This window comes from Pan paniscus, chromosome 6 (genome assembly GCF_029289425.2).
Source record: "Pan paniscus chromosome 6, NHGRI_mPanPan1-v2.0_pri, whole genome shotgun sequence".
Taxonomy (NCBI): domain Eukaryota; kingdom Metazoa; phylum Chordata; class Mammalia; order Primates; family Hominidae; genus Pan; species Pan paniscus.
Genome location: NC_073255.2, coordinates 34,328,752 through 34,346,971, shown reverse-complemented (window position 1 = coordinate 34,346,971; position 18,220 = coordinate 34,328,752). Strand labels below are relative to the sequence as shown.

Here is an 18,220-nt window from a genome sequence, read left to right as displayed (position 1 = left end):
GAGTTGGGTTTTCACAGGAGCTAGGACAGCCCAGGCAATCCTTCACCTATATGGTATGTTTCTTTCTGATGCTCTCTTCACTGTCCTTCCCTTAACCTTCTCTCTTCCTCTCTCTTCCCTTCTAGGCTGTTATCCTTGACATCTGCAGCAGCCCTTCCAAGCTGTGGAGACCAGGTCATCTGGAATGCCCATTTATGTCAATGGAAGAAAGAAAAAGGGGTCTCCTCCCATCCTCACCACTGCATTCTCCCACCAACCCTGCTCCTGTCCCACTTCCCACAACTCAGTTGTTGACAATTGAACAGTGGGTTTCTGGAAACAGTGCTGCCTCCTTGATGGTCTAACTACCAGAGTTATTCTAACAGCAGGAATTTCAAACCAGGTAAGGGGAGCCATGTCAGGCTGCCAGATGGTGGGGAAGACAGGTGTGGGTGAGCTGGCTTCAGACTAAAGGAAGAGGGGATCAAGTATTGGGATCACATTTGAGAAAAGGAGTCAAGTGAACTTCATTACCCATTATAGAGGCCTGTTATATCCTTTAGTGCTATTTGAACTTGGATTGAACCTGTGACAAATCCTTTTCTTATGCTTCTTCCATCCCTGCTTCCATGTTATATCCTTTCCCCTTCTAAAATGGTAATAATGAGAAATAACTATTACTAATTACCCTAGAACATAAATTTCATTTAAGGTGTCACAATCAGATTATCATCTTCAGTTTTTCAGAGCCGCAAACTTCCCATGGTTATATGCAGGTAGTACTAAATGGACGGATCTGGGATCAAACTCAAGGCTTTCTGACTTTAAAATTCTTGTTCTGCTACTCTCCAAGTGGCCTAGGGTGATTTGCCCTAAACGGTTCACCTCTGTGTGATGATGCATCCATGCAGTGGGGCTTATGGAAAGTGAATGTGGAGCCTCAGGGCCTTAATCTTGAAGCAGGCTCTCTAGAAGGAAGCTTGCAGAAGGAGTGGGGACTCGATGAGATGCTGTTTTCTCATTGTGTTTCAGTGATGACTGAAAATTTGCTGCCAACGTCTATCTATCTGGAAACAATGTTTTGATGATCCACCACCCCATCCCTCCAAACCACTTTCTTGCACATACTCCAGAATAATAGACAGAAGAATTTAATACATGTGATGCTTTGCCTTCCATTTACACTATCATAAATTACAAAGTATTGTTCACTTCACAAAATAAAACCATTTCCAGATAATTTTTTGACAGTATCAAGAAGTACATAAACTACAACAAACAAATCTGTACAGTTGGGAGGAGGGATAATAGCAGGGAAGAGGTCAAACCTCCCTGTGCCAATGGAGTCCATCTGCATAGCCCTTGGGACTGTCCAGGTCAACAGTCACACGATGATGCTCCACGTAAAATAGTCATTGATGCTCCACGTAAAATAGTCATTCTCTTCTGCTCACTCCAAAGCAAGACTGGTGAGTTTACACAAATCATCTCAGTCAAAGGAAAAGACATTGCAGTTGGATTTTTTAAAAATCTAGATTTACAGTTTTTGATGTTTTAAATATTTCACCTATGTTACAAAATATAGAAATCTTGGTGTGAAAGGCTCATGCTAAGATAAATATAACCAAGTGAATGGAACTGTAGTAATAAAATCATATTATCCACACAGAGCTACTTTTGTCAAGGAGGAACAAATATCTGGTAAAAACCAACCTTATTCTCACTTTAAAAAATAGGTTTGTAAAACAAGAATGAAAAACACTGACAATAAAACACTGACAATTATTCTGCAGATTCGCTTTTCACCAATACAGAAATGTGGCAAAAATACAATTTGATATTAACAGATGAATTCAGAGGGCTTGGCCGGGAAGAAAAGAGGGTAAGTGCTAACTAACTTTTTACACAGACCAGATACATCCAGTGTTCTCAAATAATTTCAGGTAAAATGACCGCATTCTGTATCTTCTGGGATACACACTCATGATACGAAAAGACTATGACCAATTCCAAAGCATACTTTGGGAATTCACAAAATTTGTATGAATAGAAAGTTTGTGGACATTTCAGACCATCCTACAATTGCTATAAATATATACCATACAATAGAAGAATGCCAGTGCTTAAGAGCAAAAACTATCCAAAGCAGGAACACAAGGGGCAGGTGAAATTTCATTGAAAAGCACTGAGGAGGACAGAGGTATGTCAAGATAATACTGCATTTGTGGTCAACTTTTTCAGGGTGTCACAGCAAAATGGGGGACAAGGTACACAGGGTAATAACCAATGCACTGCATTGAGTTCTATTTGCTAAAAATAACATTCTTGTGGGTAAAATAAAAATACATTTTACGATATAGGTTTCATTTAACAGAATTGTCTTCTTTTTGTAAGTGGAAAATGTATAACTGTATCAAGTACCTGTATGAATTAAGTTCCCTTTTATTACCAATAAGACTGAAGTTTAAAGGTTTACATTGCTTTTTAATAAATTAAAGATGTATTAATCACTCTTCCAGCAAACCAGACATACATAGGAGGCACAGCAAAAGACCCAAGGTGAGGGGCTTCCCTCACCTTCACCCTTGTTCTCACGTGGAGGTGGCGCATGTCTATGAGACACAGTACCCCACTCAGCGATCCTTTGCAGTCCAGCAAATTCTAGCACTTGCTTGGAAAACAAATCAAGTGGTAAGAAATGTTTTTATTCCTTTAGCTTTGTCAACTTGGATGGGGCTGGGGCCATTCAGCTCATTTCCCTGATGGATTAGAATAAAACGTCTTCGTTTTCTATTAAAATCTGCACAATCAGCTTTTGGTACCGCATATCATGCAGGGTGGTAAGGGTGCTGTCCTCAGGGGGCCTCATCAGAGTGGGCCCAAACACGATCCCCAGATTTTCTGCATTCATGAAATTGTCTTTTTCATTCATAGTAACCCTGCAAAACAAACATATAGAACAGAGACATTATGGAGACTTGAGGATTGATTTTATGTATTGATTATGTATGTAAGTCCCAAGAACATCTCTGGTTCAGGAAATTGCAATAAAAAAATTGGGAATCAGAACAGCAGAAAGGTATTTTTGGAAGGGTAATTTACTGATTTTTCATTTTAAATTGTTGACATTGCCTTCGCCGGTGGGAATGAATTACTTATGTGAATCTGGCAGGAACACAATTTTTAAAATTAGAAAATTAGTCCTCCTTATTAAGTAAATGTGGAACTATCATTTAAGGAATACTGGTTTGTAGGGGCAGCAGATTCTGAGGCTGGCCCATGGTCCTTTCATAGGCCTTATACAGAAGGCTTTTTTCCCCCGCTTGTTGCTTCCTACTGGTCTGTATGCTGGAGAGTGGGAAGGGAAGGGCAGGATCCCTCTCTGCTGGGAGGACCGGTGCCAGAGGAGAAAGGTTATGTGTAGAATGGGCTGTCATGAATTATGAATTTAGGAAGAGCCAGGCCGTTATCATGGGGTGGGGGAACAGCTGGAATGTCGCCAAACTGGACGGCAGTTGGACATTATTTCTAGTTCCCACAGGATGAAGTCTACAGCAGTTGAAATTAAAAATCATTTCGACATCCAGATAAGAACTGCAGAGCCTTTAAGAATAAAATTCAAACTGCAAAGCTGGTTTAACACCTTCCTCATGGAATAAAATTACAATCTCCCAGAGTTTTGTTTTCACAAATTTAAGTTTTAGAATGTTCATAATAGATGTAAAAGGGAGTGGGTTCTCCAAAAACGAGCGAAATATAATTAAAATGTGTTTAGGTTGTGCATAAAAAGCCATCCCTTTCTATTTCCTTACAACTCATTAGGATTAGCCATTGAGTATTATTTTAAGGTCAACCCAGTTTGTGTCATGTACATGCCACAAAGCTAAGAAGAAGGTTGGAAAGAGGACATTTCTCACCATCAAAGTGCCCACAGTTTCCTCTTAAGTCAGGCACTATGCCTGACCAAACAAGATGGCTGGCAAACCCACTATGATAAAGATACAGTATTATTGGCATTTAAGGTTCAGCTGAATATGATAAAGATACAGTATTATTGGCATTTAAGGTTCAGCTGAATATGATAAAGATACAGTATTATTGGCATTTAAGGTTCAGCTGAAAGGTGTCAGCATTTTTCTGGTAGTGGTACTTTGCCTTCCAAACTGTAACAACTGGATATTGATCACAATAAATATTTTACAGCTAATTGAAAGCCAGATGTGATACCCATAGTTTATTATCTAAAAATTACTTGTACTCCTAAATTCAGTAAATTAATCAGAATGGGAATATTCTGAGCTAAATGTTACCATCACCCTGAATCTGAGCAACAATATTGTATGTCTTATAAGGTAGAAAAATAAAAATCTCAATACCTGCTGTTTATACAGTCCTCAGTTTGCTTCTTTTCACATACTAAGTAGATCTGTAAACTGGTCAATGTAGACAATTTTTGGTTCATTTTATCAAAGAATGGGCTGCTGCCAAGTATCTTTCAAAAACACAGAGGCACACAGATGTGCCCTGATCCCTCCAATGTTATAACACCAATTCATCGACCTCATTACACATGTGCAGTGAAAGAGAGAGACACAAGGTTTAGGGAGAATAGTGTCACCAGAGGTTCTGGTGTCCCATAAACATCCAGACGTCTCCATCTCTGTCTCCCACACACTCACGCAGACAGCTGTGTGTGTGTGGCAGGTACTCTCTGAGATGGACCTCAGTGATCCATGCCTCCTGGAATTCATACCCTGCATCCCTTCCCCTAAAGTATGGGATGGACTTGATTTGCTTCTAACAGATAAAACATGGTAAAAGCAATAGGATGTCACTTCTGAGATTAGGTTACAAAAAGACTGTCTCTCATATTGGGTGCTCTTGCTTTTTTGTTCTGAGAGAAGCCTGTTGGCTTTTTGTGAGCTGCCTATGGAGAAATGCACATGGCAAGGAACTGAGGGTTGCCTCCAGCAAACTGCTGGTGAGGGAGTGAGGCCTTCAGTCCAACAGCCTTTAAGGAACTGAATCCTGCCAACAACCATGTGAGTGGGCTTGGAGATGGATGCTACCACCATCAAGCCTTCAGGAGAGAATTTTTTTTTTCTTGAGACAGCGTCTCATTCTGTTGCCCAGGATGGAGTACAGTGGTGCCATCTTCGCTCACTGCAGCCTTCGTCTCCCGGGTTCAAGCAATTCTCCTGTCTCAGCCTCCCAAGTAGCTGGGATTACAGGCCCATCAAGCCTTCAGATAAGACTGCAGCCTCATTACAGACCTTGAACTGGAGGCAGCCAGCTGAGTCACACCTGGATTCCTGACCCTTAGAAACTATGAGATAATAAATGTTTACAGTTTTAAGCCACTAAGTTTCGGGAGCGATTTGTTACTCAATGAGAGAGAACTCACACATCCAGAAAAATAAGAGATCAGGCTGGGAATGTGCTCTCCCAGGAGGCAGGCAGGCTCAGGAGCCTGGAAAGGGGAAAGCGACAGGGGGATGAACAGGACACAGAGTACAGGGCTTGTGTCAGATGAAGATGCAGACACGGAGGCAGAGTAGTTAAAGGCTGTACATCAGCCTGCCTGGGATCCTGCCTTCACCTCTTCAAATCAGCTGTGTAACCTCCCCAAGTGTCAGCAGTCTCACAAGTGACACAAGGCCCCTAATGGCGCCCCTTTCTTTTTCTTTTTTTTTTTTTTGAGATGGAGTCTCGCTCTGTTGCCCAGGCTGGAGTGCAGTGGCACGATCTCGGCTCACTGCCAGCTCTGCCTCCTGGGTTCACACCATTCTCCTGCCTCAGCCTCCCAAGTGGCTGGGACTACAGGCGGCTGCCACCACGCCCGGCTAATTTTTTTGTATTTTTAGTAGAGACAGGATTTCACCGTGTTAGCCAGGATGGTCTCAATCTCCTGACCTCGTGATCCGCCCACCTTGGCCTCCCAAAGTGCTGGGATTACAGGCGTTAGCCACCACAGTGGCGCCCCTTTCATAGGGATGATACACTGAAAGTGCCTGGAGTGGTTCCTGGCACAGTGAAACTCCAGCAGTTATGGCTAGGGAGGAATGCCGTCCACTTTTCCTCATGCATTAACCGCTCTAGGAGCAGAGCAGGCTTTGTGCACGAGACATGAGCTTACTTTTTGAGGTGGATCATTAGGTACCGGAGGGTTTCATAGTGGGCAGGAGGCAGCAGCATCAGCACTTCATGGACGGCTTCCAGCCTCTCATCTGCATTGGAGATTTCTGTGAAGTTCATGCATGATGGGTATTAGTTCAGAGTGTGGCATTCAAGTTTTCAGAGAAGAAACAAGAAGTTTTTGTTTTAGCCAGAAGTGGGGAAGGATTCTAATAAATTCATGCAATCCAAGCACGTTTCACTTAATCAATTTGTTGGTGTCCTGTGTCATTCAGGAAAGAGTTTGAGGCTGAGCACCACATGCTTATTGAATGTCCTCTGGGTGGCCAGAGGCTGGACACTGTCCTTGCCCTCCATGAATCTGTAAACCAGCAGAATGCTTACAGTCAGGGAGCATATGTGCAGACTATGCTTTGCCTTCTTCTGAACACTAGATTTGCTAGAAATATCCCTCTCACAAGTTTTAATTTAAACTGCACCACATACGGTAGTATTGCCTTGCAGTTGTCTAATGAGTCTTTCCCTGGCGGACTTCTACAACCTAATACATTTTACAAGGCAAGGACATTGGCAATGAGCCACCCAACTCAGCCTGCACTCATGGCACTTCTCACCGTGGTGTTGGCATACTTAACCCCGGTGCACAGCCCAGGTTAGGAAGTGGAGACTGGACACATTAACAATGGGAGGAAGAGTACATGCTTCTGGCTTTTGGGTCTCTGATAGGTACTGGCAGCTACTCAAAGAAAACCCTCCTGCTATTCCTCCTGGAGTAGAGGATCTAGATGCTAGAACCTTCTTTGCCAGGACCACTAGGGCCCCGGAAGGAGGGAATAGTCTTACCGGGGTCAGGGCCTCAGCTCATCTGAAAAGTGCATCTCACACTGATCCCAGCCTGCATCTGTGTCTCCCCATCAGGCATCTCATTACTATATTTAACAGCATACCTAAACTTTTCAACCTTTAAAGGTTTTTTTTTAAAATAAAAACAACAACAACAACAAGCAAAAACTTCCTCAAAGTGAGCTTGACTTCTGTGTCATGTGTCTCAGCATCTGAATCTACCTTTGGTCACTTTTGCCTCTTCCTGGGCAAAGTGTAGCCCCTTCCCCCAGACCTGCCCCCTTTTCACTCTATTCCTCTCTCCCTCAGCAGTGGGCCCAAGTGCCAAACACTGAATGAGCAACCCCAGGCTGATGGAAAGCAAATCCTGATGTCCCATTCCTGGACGCATGAGCTCAGCTCTCCAAGCCTTGCTTTTCTTCTCTGTAAAATGGGATTATAATATTTGCCACATGGGGTACATGAGAGAATTAAACTGGTGAGACGTTCTAGTATACTGCTTGACACAGTGTATTCTGGCCTTCTATTCATTTTGAACAGCATCAACAGACAAAACTTGCTTGTGACTTTAACTGATTAGGAATGAAATTCTGCCTAACAGATAAAAGTAGTTAATCTAGACCAAGCTTGTCTGACCCGCAGCCTATGGGCCGCACATGCCCAGGACAGCTTTGAATATGGCCCAGCACAAATTTGTAAACCTTAAAACATTATAAGATTTTAAAATAATTTATTTTAAAAATTATTTAAAATTATCATTAAAGCTATCATTAATGTTAGTATATTTTATGTGTGGCCCAAGACAATCATTCTTCTTCCAATGTGGTCCAGGGAAGACAAAAGATTGGATCCCCATGATCTAGTCAGTCCTCATTGAAGACTTTTTTTTCTGCTACAGAAATATTCATGCTTTCAACATATAATAGGCCTGACTGTGTTGGTTCCCAGCATACAAGGAACAATGTGGACAGAACTGCCTGACACATACATCAGCCCACAGAGTTCTTAGAACTGGTTCGACTCAGCTGTTGAACTATGCCTGGTCAGCTATTTATTGTTGTGCCCTCACTTGACAAGACAGGCACAAATGCAATAATTTAAACAGTTCTGAGTTTTAATTATCTGAAGGTCAAAAGCACTGTACTTAAAAATTTGGTAGAAATAAAAAATTAATTTGAAGTACTTACTTGCTGCATCTATAAATTTGGAATAGGTATCATATGTGATGACAGGGATGGGTAAGTCTCTGAAATACAGTTTAAGGGCTCCAGTGATGATGTTTATGTCTGGATAGACATTGGCAGATATATCGGCCTTTTCACCATCTGAAAAACAATCAGTGATCCAAGTCCTAATTAGGACCTTATTTCACCAAGGCATGTACAGAAAGAAAAAAAAAAATCCAACGATGAATGCTCCCTGACAAGTCTCAGCTAACTCTTTTGGCTTCTAGTAACACTGAAGTGTAGGAGGCAACAGAAAGGAGTTTGGTGAGAGGGAGGTAGGGTCTGAGGGTTTGTGCAGGCAAACGGGTGATAAAACAAACTTCAAACAGTGATTTGGGTCCCAGCCCCTGGTAATTTGCTAAATAGAAATTTAGCACAATAATGTGTATTATGGACACTAAGGTTCATAATAAAATGACAATCTAATCTGAAACAAGAGAACATCAAGAAGCTCTAATACATCTCCACCAGTGTTTTTTAGACTTGGATTTGGAAGTCACGTTCACAAAACGATTGTTGAATAGTTTCAGTTCTTACTGTTTCTTTCAGGCTCACTGAAGGGTTTGTTTGTTTGTTTTTAACTTGATCCTTCCTCCCTGATCCCCTAGGACTTTAATCTGGGAAACTTTACCCTTTCCTCTTGGATATGTGATGTTATATTTCTTATCATTCTTTTTTGTGTGTGTGAGACAGAATCTCACTCTGTAGCCCAGGCTGGAGTGCAGTGGTGCAATCTTGGTTCACTGCAACCTCCACCTCCCGGGTTCAAGCAATTCTCGTGCCTCAGCCTCCTGAGTAGCTGGGATTCCAGGGACGTGCCACCATGCCTGGCTAATTTTTGTATTTTTAGTAGAGAGGGGGTTTCACTATGTTGGCCAGGCTGGTCTCGAACTCCTACCTCCAGTGATCCACCTGTCTCGGCCTCCCAAAGTGTTCGGATTACAGGTGTGAGCCACCGCGCCTGGCCTATTTTGACAGTTATTTCACTTCAGCACTTTAAATATATTATGCTAATGTATCTGGTATTTATTGTTGGTCCAAAATTGTTTCTTTGTAGGCAGTACAAAGGATCAGCATAGAAGTTTTGACCTGCTCCGTTTCCAACCCCCAAAGTGCTGGGATTCTAGGCCTAGCCACCGTGCCTGGCCTATATTTCTTACCATTTCTAACAATAGTTCTCAAGACATTTTTTGACTTTTAGTTTTACCGTTAGGAAATACCACTCCAATTTGTCACAGACTATGACATTTTTTAGATAAAAATGTTTTAATCATATAAGAATTCTTAATATCTTTTGCATAAAGAATTAAAAGAATAAATGCCTCAGCAAATTTGGTTCTTAAGATAAAAAAAGCTGCCGATGTATAGAAAACAGTAAAAGCATAGAAGATATGCCATGTTGATTTCATTATTTACATATTTAGCAAACAGTTATTGAGAATCTGTCATGTGCCAAGCACCATTAAGCCCTGATGAACCATGGAAAAGAGATACTCTCTGCCAACCAACAGTTCTAGTCAGACTGACTGACAGACATGCAACTCAACAATGACAAGGAAATAGGAGGATTGCTATGCTGAAGAAGTGTGGAGAATGTGGGGGGATGTGGAAAAAGGAAGTGGAGCTCTGAGGTTAGCTTGGGGTAGTCAGCGAGGCTTCCTCAAGGAGGAAAGGCTTGAGCTGACCCCTGATTACAGGTGTTTGCCAGGCAGAGAGGTGAATAAATTTCAGATAGACAGGACAATGTGAGCCAAGTCACTTCTTCATGGCAACAAATAGGGTGTATTTCAGGATAGCTGGAGTGTGCAGTACAGTAGGGAGGAGGAACTGGAGAGAAGTCTAAAGAGAGAGGGAGGGCTACCTCATTGATTTCACATACCACACTACAAAGTAGAGGCTCTATCCAGTAGGCTCTATCCAGTAGGGGTTCCATGTCTTGACTGGCTGTACCAGAATTATTTGGATTGCTTATTAAAAATACAGATTCTTGGGCTTATCCAGCTTTCTGAATGAGTCTTCAAGTTGGGTCCCAGTGACCCATATTTTTAACAGGATCCCCAGGATGGCCATGATATCTGACTTAAGAGATAGTATGTTCTAGAGAATATACACCACAGTTATAAAGAACAAAAGCAGTTCCCTCCTACATGTCCACTGCCTTCCCCTACATTAGTGCTGGGGGTGCCCTCCCATCCCTATGATCCCTTCTTTGGAGCTTTGAGAGAATGACAAGAATGGGATTCTGAGACAGGGGATGCAGATGGGTACTCCAATGCCATATGGATTGTCTGCCCATTGACAGTGATCACTTGTCAATGGCTGTGAAGGAAACACTTCACCCAGTGAGGCAGAAACATGAGATTTGTAAGCCATTATTCCTCCGTTTCTTGAAGAACAACTCTTAGTAGTTCTGAAACCCCATTTCTACTATGATTAAAACCTAGTTCCAATCGAGAAGGGTTGTTAGGATGTCAGATGGCATTCAAGAAAGTACAAGCTTACCTCTGTCAAATGCCATTTTGACATCTTCAATGTGTTCAGTGAACCCAGAGACTCTATAAAGGCCTTCTGATTTTAATCCTGTTAGAGAGAGAGAGAGAGAGACTGACTTTAGCTTCTTGAAACATCTAAAAAAAAAAAGACTCTAATTTCACATCTACACTACATGCTATCAGAAAATGAGCAAACATAGACAGTGATTTTATTTATCACACACTGTTGCATCAGAACTTGGACTTGTCTGTCTCAATTTCCCAGGCAAGTCTGTTCTCATTTGCCCATGTAGCAGCGGAGATCTCAATGGAAATCCAGTCTTCATCCTTCCCTGCTTTGCAAAGAGAACTGATATTTAAGATTCTCATGGACCGTTCCCTTACTTCCTTTCCTTTGTTCATGAGCTTGCTGGACATGAATTTCGTCACCGTAGGAAGCAACCTGGCTTTCTTCCTAGCATTATCTTTATTAATTTTTGTGGGTACATAGTAGGTGTATATATTTATGGGGTATATGAGATATTTTGATACAGGCATAAGATGTGTAATAATCACAGCAGCGTAAATGGGGTACCTAGCATCATCTTAATCCATGTGCTATATTGTATGTAGCACTGTACTAGATACGCACGTGTATGTATGTGGGTATCTAATCTGTATTACTCTGATTTTATTGGAAAAAATTAGACTATTACAGCCTTTCATGTTTAAGACTATGTTAACTGTTTAATTAAAAACGATTACTTGTTATACTTTTAGACAACTGATTATACAAACAGATGCAGGAAAATAAAGTTTTGGTTATTGCTTCTGGAAATTGAATCACTGCAAATTTAGGCTAAGAAAAAAAGACATGGTTTCTGTCCCTGGAACTTATTGATTTGTTAAGATATGTCCTAAAAACGAGTCAGTTCCCAAAAGTATGAGCAGGGATAAAGGACTGGGTTTCAGACTTTGTATGTCACAAACTAGCTGCTATCAAAACTATAGCTACAGTAAAAATGAGCAAACAAATAGCCTCTGCTGCTGCTGCCATATATTCTGCCAAACTCTTGATAACTCACATATTCTCCTGTTTTTTCATTTGGAAAACATTTATGGAGTATGTATTATCTGCCATATATAAGGGTCTTCATTAGGTATGCATCAGAGACAACAAATACGTGGCGTAAATCACAAATACTTCCCCTCATCCCTCCTGTGACCATGACAGATACTCTTAGTTGATCTCAGCCCTTTTTCCCACTGAGCCCTATTTAGCCTCAGAATTCATCTCAGTTCCAATTGTTCAGGTGACCACTACGGATCAACTGGAGTTGCCACACAAGACGAAACCTGTGGGTCATCCTGTTCTAAGATGTTGGTGCATATGAGCACATCTCATTCCAGTTGGAACATGCACTGCCACAGAGGCACAGACCCAGTGGATTATGGGAGCCCCTAGCAGTGAACAATGAACCCTGCCTGTTGATGGGTGAATCAAAGTTCTGGCCTCTGGTGAGGCTCTCTTTCTGGCTCATAGATGGCCACCTTCTCTCACACATCCTTTCCTTGGTATATGTGCATGGAGAGTGAGAGAGCGAGCTTGCTGTTTGGTGTCTCTTCTCATAAGGACATTAGTCATAATGTTTAGGGTCCCTCCCTCAGGACCTCATTTAGCCTTAATTATTTCTTTGGAGACCTCCGTCTCCAAAGACAATCACACTGGAGATTAGGGCTTCAATATGTAAATTTGGTGGGGCAGGGGACACAAACATTCAGCTATAAGATTCACTGAGTCACTTTCAAAGAAATCCAGGTTTTCAAGGAACGTAGAAAAATCCATGCTTTTGTTCTCACTCATAAGTGGGAGTTGAACAGTGAGAACACATGGACACAGGGAGGGGACCACCACACACCGGGGCCTGTTGGGGGGTCAAGGGGAAGGAGAGCATTAGGACAAATACCTAATGCATACAGGGCCTAAGACTTAGATGACAGGTTGATAGGTGCAGCAAATCACCATGGCACATGTATACCTATGTAACAAACCTGCACATTCTGCACATGTATCCCGGAACTTTAAAAAAAAAAATCTACGCCTTATACTATATGCCAAGTTGCATGGTTTGGATTATAATTAAATGGGGGTAATTTTCCTGACTTTAGCCCATGCTTCACTGAGCAAAGCGTCACCCTGTATTACATCGAGATGCTTTTTTAAGAAGCTAATCTTTGAAGGAAATGATAAAGGATGGTTAGAGTTTGCCAGAGTAGCAGAAGTTGCCAGCTATCCTTCCAATATTTGTTCTCCCATTCTTCTGTTGTAATGGAACCTTTGATTTTTAGAACAATATCCATTGCAGTGGCCATTAAACTCTGGCCCATGTGAGAGCAGAAGTGACATTTACAGCTTCTGTGGCCTTGAAGGAACGGAGCATGCTCTTTTCCACTTTCTGTTAAGTGAAATGCAGATGAGATGGTGGTGGCCAACTGCGATTGTGCACGCAGGATAGCACTCAAGCAGGACAGAACAACAAGCTGCAGTGCCTGGGTTCCTGCCACGGGGGAACAGACTATTCCTGGACTGCTCCTGGGTACCTGGACTATTACTGGGGAAAGAAATAGATTTCTATCTTGTCAAAGGCACTGTTACTCAGGGTCTCTGTGACAGCACTGAGATGTACAGGCTACATAATATAGTTAGACAGACTTGGAGGTGGAGGTATGGGTGTGGGTCATTCCAAGAAGAGGCAAAATTAACATAGATTGAGTTCAGTAGATTGGACATTGTACTCGGTCCATTTATGTATCAAGTCACTTTAATCCTCACCAACCACCTTATGAGGTACAGTTGATTCCATCCATATTACAGATGAAGAAACAGATATGCAAATGTAGTAAGCAACCTGCCCAAGGTCATACTACAGCCAGTAAGAGACAGGGCTGAGAATTTAACTTCAAATCCTTGATCTTTTCACTCTGCCACATCATGCAGAGACAAATGAACATAAAAGAACATTTGGAGAACAATAAGGAATTTTTTATGGATGGAAGACAGGGAAAAGTGTTGGTAGTGGTGGCCCCACAGCGGGGAATGCAGGTGTCATACAAATTTCTCCCAGTGCATTCTCTGGTTCTGCTTGCATGCTTAGGCCCCTAATACCTGCCTGGGGCTCTAATCCCCGTGCTGTGACTCTTTTGGCATCAATTCCTGATTTGTGCTACTCTATCTCGCTCTTGTACTAGGCAAACTTAGTGCAGTGCCCCCTATTCTTAAATGTTAGACATGTCAGTAATTATCATGCCTGAATTATCAGTTGTCTTTGGTAAGGATCACAATGGGAGGACCCCAGCTTCTTCAGAAAAGCCCTGATTGCAGGCTCTGGAGAGGCTGATAATCTGACCCCAAACTGCAGGGCCCAGGGCCACTTGTCCCAACCACTCATCCAGAGGCAGGGAATCCCTCCTTTCCTCTTACCCAGTTTAGCCACTGGATTAATATGTTCACCAGATCCCAAAGCACTCATTAAGCTCTGTCAGCCACAGTGGTGAAAAGATAGAAGGCATTTCTTACACTCTGGGATTAAATTAGCAAGCTCTCAGGGAACAAGCTCTCCTCTTTAGTTGTGCTTTGGAAAAAATGGGGTAGCTGACCAATGAATATGTATGTATAAAATATATTAAGCCAATTAGGACACAATAATGGATAGCCAGTATAACAGAATATGATACATGGCAAAAGTGGTTTAAGCCTTATAGAAAGGCTGTATATATGGCCAAATCACCCAAATTATATCCGGCAACTTCAGTGAACATTTTGATACTGAACAGTGGCCAAAGAAAGCACAAATAAAGGAAAAGTGACTCACGTACAACATAAAGAACATTTTTTGAAATGTTTCTATCTTCCTTGTTTCCTTTATTTTTCACTGCGTAGATCTTTTAAATCTTTGAACTCTCCTCTTCGAAATAAACAATGAATATTAGGAGCACATTTTTATATGGTAGGAGATGTATGTGTTGCTCAACAATTTCTTATTTAACAGAAGCACCTTTTTTTTTCAAAGCTCCAATTCAAGCCTCACCTCTGCCATAACCCTTCTCATTGTCCTTAAATAGGATTAAAACATTTTGCTTTGTGACTCCATGGTACCCTGAACACGGCCATCCACAATGTTTATTTATTTGCTCCCCTGATTGCCCACTCTAAAGTATGAATTTCTTCCATGCCTCAGCCTCTCGAGTAGCTGGAACTACAGGTGTGCACCACCACACCTGGCTAATTTTTTAAAAGAATTTTGTAGGATGGGGTCTCACTATGTTGCCCATGCTGGTCTTGAACTCCTGGGCTCAGGCGATTGTCTGGCCTCAGCTTCCAAAAAGTGTTGGGATTACAGGCGTTAGCCACTGCACCCAGCTGAAGTATGAATTTCTTGAAGGTGAGAATGGTGACCTTTATTACCTCAATGCCTACCATATAATAAATGTTCAGTAAACATTTTTTGAATGCATATATGCATGGTTTATGCATACAATGGAAATTGATATAGCTGGTTGGATTGAGTCTACCTGTGAGAGAGAGAGAGAGTGTGTGTGCGCGCACACATGCGTAGGTCATTTTCCCAACAAGAGTAGTAGAGCAACTCTGTTTCCTTGACAACAGTAAAAACAAACAATAAAAATAAAATCACTATAGGAAGTATTTTCCAAACCTCTTGCTTCAATTTCCCGAATGCATATGTCTACCACCATGGGTCTCTGAGTGTTGTGAGCCTTCACAAGTGTTGTGAGGTCACAACAGTACACTTTCTTGATCCTCTTGAGATCAGGTTGGCAGTCATTGGGAACGTGCTTGGAACACTGTTTGTGTACGTTCAATCCACAGTCTGTAAACAAAGAAGCCACGTTAGCCTAGCCCAGCCCTTTTGTCAAAGCACAACACAAATTATATGCTGCCAAAAATAAAAATATCACCACCCAAGGGTTTGACATATTTCTCTGGAACATCTATCCCGTTTCTAGGACTCTACAGGATAAATACGAGTATCATCTCTAATCACTAAACCCTTATATGATTCCATTTTTCTCATTAAGCCTTCTCTGTCGCTGGACCTTAAGAACGAACATCTGAGACAGCTTAGGTAATTGATCAGGTTTTTTTGTATATGTTTTCCTGTTTCAGGCTGGAACCCTTTGGGTCCACAAGTAGGTTTTTGGGTTTGGATTCCCAGACAGTCCTGGCTTATAAAGGGCACCTAGGGTTTGTTCCAGGCTGTTTCCTTTAAGCTCTTGATGCTCCTTGTGTGGGAGGCAGAGTTACTCTTTCTGCAGGACTCTCTAATCTTTGCTTTGAGAAGCCCATGACCATTGGTATCCTCTTCCCCTTTCCTGGAAGGTTGCCCCATAGTTTCCAATCCCTTCCTCCTTGGGCAGTTTGGGTAGGCCGCTTTCCTTTCTACGTGCCTTATTTTGACACCTGTGAGTGGAAATATTGCCTAACTATATACACCAGTAGGAGTACTTGAGAGTTTATAACAATGCCATGTAATGTAATGTGATGATTATTTATAAAGTTCATATGAAAATCCAAAGCTGAAAAGGGTGCTTTTAAAGTTCAATGAACACATGTAGAGCCTGCTAGCAGTCAATATCCACTGATGGAATTTCTCTGATGATAAAAAGGCACAGTTGGCCGGGCGTGGTGGCTCACGCCTGTAATCCCAGCACTTTGGGAGGCCGAGGCAGTTGGGCAGATTGCCTGAGGCCAGGAGTTTGAGACCAGCCAACATGGTGAAACCCTGTCTCTACTAAAAATACAAAATTAGCTGGGCATGGTGGTGGACCCCTGTAATCCCAGCTACTCAGGAGGCTGAGGCAGAACAATCACTTGAACCCAGGAGGCAGAGGTTGCAGTAAGCTGAGATTGCGCCACTGCACTCCAGCCTGGTGACAGAGGGAGACTCCCTCTCCAAAAAAAAAAAAAAGGCAGCATAGTCTACCATTCTGCTACATTCTGAAAGAGAACAATTCAATGCTGAAGTTGTTCAAAGTTGATGTGCTGTCTACTCAAAGTATCTTCTAATACTGTTTTCCTAGGCACAAAGAATAACACACACGTGCACACACGATAAGGAATATTGTAGTCATCTGCTTTATAAAATAGCACTTAAGCACACCAAGAACTTGAGAGGATCTAAACTTTTGTAAAATCAGTGGTAATTTCTAAGTGATTTTCATGTCATTTTTATTGGCTGAGTTCTCTGTCTACCTCCTTCCAAAATAAAAAAAAAAACAGTTCTAATTCATCTTTATCAACATGAGAAATTCAACAAAGCTCAAGTGACTTCAATAATATTTTGATACATCTATCTAGTGAATGTAAATTTTGGCTAACTGCGCTAAATAGAGTTGGCTGGGTTTCTTGTTGAATCCTCTTTTATAGAAGATCATAATAGCACCTACCTCCTGGCATTAGCCATGAGGCTCAAATAAAAGTTAATAAAGTGTTTAGCATAGTGTCTGAAATACAGTTAAGTACTGTATACGTGTTAGGTCAAATAAAATAAATAGCAAATATGGTGATAAAAAAAATGTAAGTATATCTGCCCAGCTATTCTTAAGTGATTTCATTAGGAATTCTTAGTATGTCTTACAAACTTCATTTAAATTTTTTTGTTAAATTCTGATAAATTTATCATTTTAACCATTTTTAAGTGTATGGTTTGGTGGCATTAAGTACATTCACACTGTTATGCAACCACTACCACCGGCCATCTCCAGAACTTTTTTCATCTTCCAAAGCTGAAACTCTATACCCATTAAACAATATAACTCCCCATCTACCCATCCCCTGTAACTACCATTCAACTTTCTACCTCTTGGAATTGCTGCCCTAGGTACCACATATAAAAGGAATCATCCATGTTCATTTAAGACCTAAAGCAACAATGTGTTTATGTAGAGTTTAATACTGATATTTTATTAAAATTAAGATGTTCTATAACAAATGTAAAAATGCTCCATTTTTTACAAAGCAGTAGAAATCCATATTCTACAAATGAAGTCCAGTGCATTCTAAAAATACTTAAAAGATGTAATATATGGAAAGCTGAGAGGCAATGATGGTTCTTCCTAACCTTTCATGATCAGTTTTCAGCCTCCCTGCTGCCAAGAGGAAATATAAGGCCAAAAAGTAGCCATTGGAAAATACTAACAATGTGGCCTCAGAAAATGTCTTATTTTAAAAAAACAAAACCAGAAAAAACCCCGCAAAAACCCTTTTATCCCAGAGAAAGTTGAAAAGTTGCTGTTCACAGCTAATATGAAGCCCAGAGTTTTGTTCTCATAATATTGACTTTGGACCAATTTCTTGCTGAAATTGGATAATACCAGCAATTAGGGATATTTTTGATAGGTACAATAGGGACAGGCCAAATTAATGACCACTGAGTAATTCAGATATTCTACCCCTTTGCTCAGTGGCTGAGCTGGGAGATACGTTGTGGCTCCTGGCAAGTCAGTCTTTAGTGTTAAACAGAGTTTCTGAATATTTATGGAGAAGCT

The 18,220-nt window shown here is 41.4% G+C and overlaps 1 protein-coding gene across 2 annotated transcripts in view; it reads right to left on the bottom strand.

The window, feature by feature from the left end:
* Window positions 1-1,114: 1,114 nt before the first annotated feature.
* The window catches only part of CHN2 (chimerin 2), a 145,718-nt gene continuing 128,612 nt past the window's right edge, over window positions 1,115-18,220 (bottom strand). For both annotated transcript variants that reach the window (XM_057302837.2, XM_034963851.3), the window contains exons 7-11: window positions 15,370-15,543; window positions 10,686-10,763; window positions 8,145-8,282; window positions 6,116-6,221; window positions 1,115-2,918 (exon numbers count right to left, since the gene is read on the bottom strand). In XM_057302837.2, coding sequence (XP_057158820.1) covers window positions 2,747-2,918; window positions 6,116-6,221; window positions 8,145-8,282; window positions 10,686-10,763; window positions 15,370-15,543 — 668 coding nt within the window. In that variant the 3' untranslated portion in view covers window positions 1,115-2,746. The remainder of the gene's footprint in view (window positions 2,919-6,115; window positions 6,222-8,144; window positions 8,283-10,685; window positions 10,764-15,369; window positions 15,544-18,220) is intronic.